Source organism: Dipodomys ordii, unplaced genomic scaffold (assembly GCF_000151885.1).
Source record: "Dipodomys ordii isolate 6190 unplaced genomic scaffold, Dord_2.0 Scaffold118, whole genome shotgun sequence".
Taxonomy (NCBI): Eukaryota; Metazoa; Chordata; class Mammalia; order Rodentia; family Heteromyidae; genus Dipodomys; species Dipodomys ordii.
The window spans coordinates 3,295,602-3,300,375 of record NW_012267334.1 but is presented as its reverse complement, the minus strand read 5'-3'; the positions used below and the strand labels follow the sequence as shown (position 1 = coordinate 3,300,375).

The 4,774-nt window shown below is 50.8% G+C and overlaps 1 protein-coding gene across 1 annotated transcript in view; it reads right to left on the bottom strand.

The window, feature by feature from the left end:
- The window catches only part of Slc2a6 (solute carrier family 2 (facilitated glucose transporter), member 6), an 11,038-nt gene extending 6,654 nt beyond the window's left edge, over positions 1–4,384 (bottom strand). Inside the window, exon 1 of the mRNA XM_013029380.1 lies at positions 4,202–4,384. Within this exon, the coding sequence (XP_012884834.1) occupies positions 4,202–4,384 (183 nt within the window). The remainder of the gene's footprint in view (positions 1–4,201) is intronic.
- Positions 4,385–4,774: the final 390 nt, after the last annotated feature.

Here is a 4,774-nt window from a genome sequence, read left to right as displayed (position 1 = left end):
CGGAGGCGCCCCGGAGTCGGGCCGGCTCCGCCCCGCGTCTCCTGCGCCCCGCGGCTGTGCCCTTCAAAGCCGTGGCAAAGGTCACACCCCAGGGCTGCTCTCGGTTCCCCTTACCCCTCCTGCCTCAGTGTACCCGCGGGGCCCCTCCTCCGCGATCCCTCAGGGGCGGCCACAGGTGTGAAAGGAAGGCGGGTGCCGGGGACCCCTCCCCGTCCTGGGACCCCTCCCCCTCCCTGGGACCCCTCCCCTTCCTGGGACCCCTCCCCATCCTAGTCCTCCAGGCGACTGCGCACCCACAGCCCCAGCCCGCCCGGTTCGCTCTTGGCCAAGCTGGTTGAAAGAGCTTGTCAGTAATGTTGTGAACCTTGAGAGTAAGGAAAACAGAAACCGAAATTTCCTTGGAAGCCCATTTACAAACACACACACACACACACACACACACCACCACCACCACCATCACCACCACCACCACCAGAAAAACCACAGTCAGGATGTCTAGCCGTCCCTTTGGACTTCTCCTTGACAGGCTGACTCACTTCCTCTTGGGCAGAATGGGTGTCCCACCCACATTTTGAGCTGACCCTTTGTTGTCACCTACCTGGGTATTTCCAAAGCTGGCCTACTGAAATAGGGAAGCGTTTTTTAAGGTTTCAAGTCCCCCTTTTTTTTTTCTAGCCCTGTCTGAGCAGAGCCAGACAAAACCATCAAATTCCTGGCACCTCTCCTCTCTGGTTCACCAGTCTCTTTGTTGCCAGTTCCTATCTAGGCATGAACACAATTGTACCCCTTTTCCATTGTAGTTTAAGACAGACCTTAGACCCAAGCACCCTCAGTAAAGACGGACTTACTGGGGATGTTGCAATAGTGCTCAAAACCATTTTTTAAGATCATTGTTATTAAGTAGTTGCACTGTTTTGGGGAAAAGAGTCCACCACTCAGAGACAGCCTCATGTAAAAAGATGACCTTATTGGTGAAGTAGAGAGCTGACCGGCCAGGGACGCAGCAGACTCGGGAGCTGAAACTGCGACCCTGAACAGCCCACAAGCTAGGGTTTTTAAAGGCAGAATCCATGTGGTCAAGCCTGGCCACACGCAGGTGGCCAACAGGATTGTAACACACACATAAAGATTGCATATTATGTCAGTCGCCAATGGGGTTACAGTCCGTCTCCTAGTAACTGTTTGAACTAACATCATTCTGGTTTGAATTGGCGCGCAAATTTGGGGTCCCCACACAAAGCAGGCGGAATTTCTTACTTGTGGGGGCTGTACATTCCAGAAACATAATGTCCTATGCCCCTGCATCCTTGAAGCTGCGGTGGTTACAAAGACAGTTACAGCAGATTTATTAGGAAGGTAGCTGCAGGAGGATACACAATGTGGCACACAATGTAGCACGGCAGGCACCATTCTAATTAAACAGGGTATGAGATAGGGCCGAAGTCCATGTGAAATAAGTTTTAAGGTCTCCCTTTATGGTCTCTCTTTGCTTTTAGTAAAGAGCCAATTTCTCAGCTTAGTTTTTCTCACACCGTCTGGGACCTTTCCAGTCTAGGAGGCCCTTCCCCCTGGCAGTGCAAAGGAGCTACAAGTCCACAAGTCAAGTTGTGAGTACAATGCTTCTTGGTCACCCTTTTCTTTTCCCCATTTTCCTCCCCTCACAACCACTTGTTAAAATGGAGACAACACACATTTTCTTTCCCCTTGTACTAGAATTTGAACTCTGCTTGATTGGCAGTCTACCACTTGGGACACATCTCCAGCCCCACTTTTTGCTGGTCATTGTTCTGGAGATGGAGTCTGATGGACTTTCTGCCCAGGTTGGCTTTGAACTGTAAACTTCTGATCCTCCCAAGTAGCTAGAATTATAGGCATGATCCACTTGTGTGTATGTGTGTGTATGTGTGTGTGTGTGTGTGTGTGTGTGTGTGTGTGTGTATGAGAGAGAGAGAGAGAGAGAGAGAGAGAGTGTCTCGTGGCTTAAATTCAGGGCCTCATGCTTTTTATGCTCAAGATTGGTATTCTCCCACTTGATCCACATCTCTGCTTCTGGCTTTTTGCTAGTTAAGAGATAAGTCTCATGGACTTTTCTGCCTAGGCTGGTTTTGAATGAGAATCCTCAGATCTTACTCAGCCAAGAGCTGCTCACTCATGAGCCACCAGTGCCCAGCTATAAGAACAGTTTTTTTGTTTTTTGGGTTTTTTTTGGTCGGTCATGGGGCTTGAACTCTGGGCCTGGGTGCTGTCCCTCAGCTCTTTAGCTCAAGGCTAGTGCTCTACCATTTGAGCTACAGTGCCACTTCCGGTTTTCTGATGGTTTATTGGAGATAAGAGTCTCACGGGCTTTCCTTTCCTGCCTTTGAACTGCAATCCTCAGATCTCAGCCTCCTGAGTAGCTAGGATGACATGTGAGCCACTGGCACCTGGCTGTAATAACACATTTTAAGTGCATAGTTCCACACACTGGTCTCTGTGTATATCTTGTAATAATTTCCTAGGTCAGATAATGAGTATCGGAGCACCCAGAAAACCCCAGACTTCCTCCCCTATCATCCTTCCTCCGGAAGTCTCATGACTGATTTCTGTATTTCCAATTCCATTTCTGGCTCTTGAACTTCAAAAATAGAATCATCCTAATTTCTAGTTCATTTGAAAAGTGTGTGTGTGTGCGTGTGTGTGTGTGTGTGTGTGTGTGCGCGCGCGCGCGTGCGCACACCTGGGGCTTGAATTCAGGGCCTGGGCACTGTCCCTGAGCTTTTATGCTTACTATGAGCCACAGTGTCATTTCTGACTTTTTAGTAGATAATTGAAGATAAGAGTCTCACAAACTTTCCTGCCCAGGCTGGCTTTGAATCATGATCCTCAGAACTCAGCCTCCTGAGTAGTTAGGATTATAGGTGTAAGCCATCAACACCAAACTCTTTCATGTATTTTTTAAAATCAGCTTTATAGTAGGCTCATGGTGAGTGCACAAGCACAAACACACACACACACAAATGACAAAATGAATCTCTCCTTTCCTCTCCTCTCCTCTCCCCTGTTCTCTCTCCCCTCCTCTCCTTTCTTCTAGTCTCTCAGATTTGTCTGCTTGGGCTGGCTTTGAACCTCGATTCTCAGATCTCAGCCTCCTAAGAGGCTTGGATCACAGGCGTGAGCCGCCTGTGTGGCAAGGATCCCTTTGAGGATATCTGTTCACATGTTTTGAAGGTTGCATTGTGCAGAGCAATGGTTCAGCCGATGTATAGTGCACATTTGTCACCGCAGATGCCCTCAGGGTGATGGGGCTGGAGCTGCTGTGATCAGGTTAGGTTGATCTTTACTGGTGCTGGGAAGGGGACCATAGGTCAAGGACAAGTCTGGTCAGGTTTCCTTCACTGGCGGGTTCTGCAGATCTCCCCACCTTGTGTTCTCAAGTGTGTTTCGTCTTCCTGGCCATGCGGCCTGACATGGTATGGGGCCACTCTGTGTGCAGCTGCCCTTGGAAGGACTTGTTGGATGGATTTGTGGATACAGCAGCAGGTGCTAAATGTGGCAGAAACCCCATTGTGCCTGGGTGTGTGTGTGGGGGGGGGGAGGAGTTGGCTGAGTGAACGTGCTGTTGACTTTTCTGTCCTGAGCTGAAGACAGTTTCAAGCATTCCACCTTTTCTTTTACTGGTCCTGGGCTTGAACTGAGAGCCTGGGTGCTGTCCTTTAGCTTTTGTGCTTAAGGATGATGCTCTACCACTTGAGGCAAGCCTCTACTTCAGGCTTTTTTTTGGTAGAAATAGAGTCTCAAAGGCTTTCCTACCCTGCCTGCCTTTGAATCACAATCCTTAGATCTCAGTCTCCTCCCTGGTTAGGATTACAGGTGTGAGGCCTAGCACCTGGCTACAGCCCATTTTATTTTATTTTTATTTTTTGCCAGTCGTGGGGCCTGAACTCTGGGCCTAGACACTGTTCCTCAGCTCTTCAGCTCAAGGCAAGCACTCTATCACTGAGCCACCTTCCCAGCCCTACAGCCCATTTTAAGCCTAACAAGGTGATAAACATCTTTGTCAGTCTCCTGCCAGTCTCCTCTGCTCTTTTATCTTCTGCTCTTTAACTGATTCAAAACTCCTGCAGGTCTGCCTGCTACCTCCTCCCGCCAAGGTCTGCCCCAAGCCCTGGCTTCTGTACCCAGATTCTGAGGAGTTGGGGTGTTTGCTCCCTTTTGCTCATACCATTCCTACACAGGCTGTGCTGGCTACCAGAGGTTCTGGAAAGTTCTTGCTGACTTGGCTGAGCTTCTGTGCCTCCAGGAAGCACAGGGCAGTTTTGGGATGGGGTCCTAGCTTGGCTGCGTCCTGGGACAGCTGCAGCCACTCTGGAGTTGATGCTCCCCGAGGGGCGGAGGCTTTCCTCATTTCCACTGCTCAGTTCCACTTCAAGCCCCGCCCCAGGTGGGTGTGTCCCGCAGAAGAGAGTCCTCAGGCCGCTGTGCTCTCTAACAACGCATCAGACCTACGTTGGTAAGGTAGCCCAGAGGGGCCTGCCTCTTCCAAGTCCTCCCCCCTGCCTCCCTGGGGCAAGCACCCCAGGACCAGGGAGGAAGAGACCATGCTCAACACCCCTGGAGTAGCCAGCAGGGCCTGGGGCCTAGCTGTCTGGGCCATCAGACCCCTGGGGCTTCCAGATTGTCTCAGCGTGGGAAGTCCCCCGTGGTCCCCTGCTGTCTCTGCCACCCACCCCCAGGGCTTCTCAGGAGTTCTGGGTCTGCTGATCCTCTCTCTTCTCACCTGGAAGATAGCTGTGAC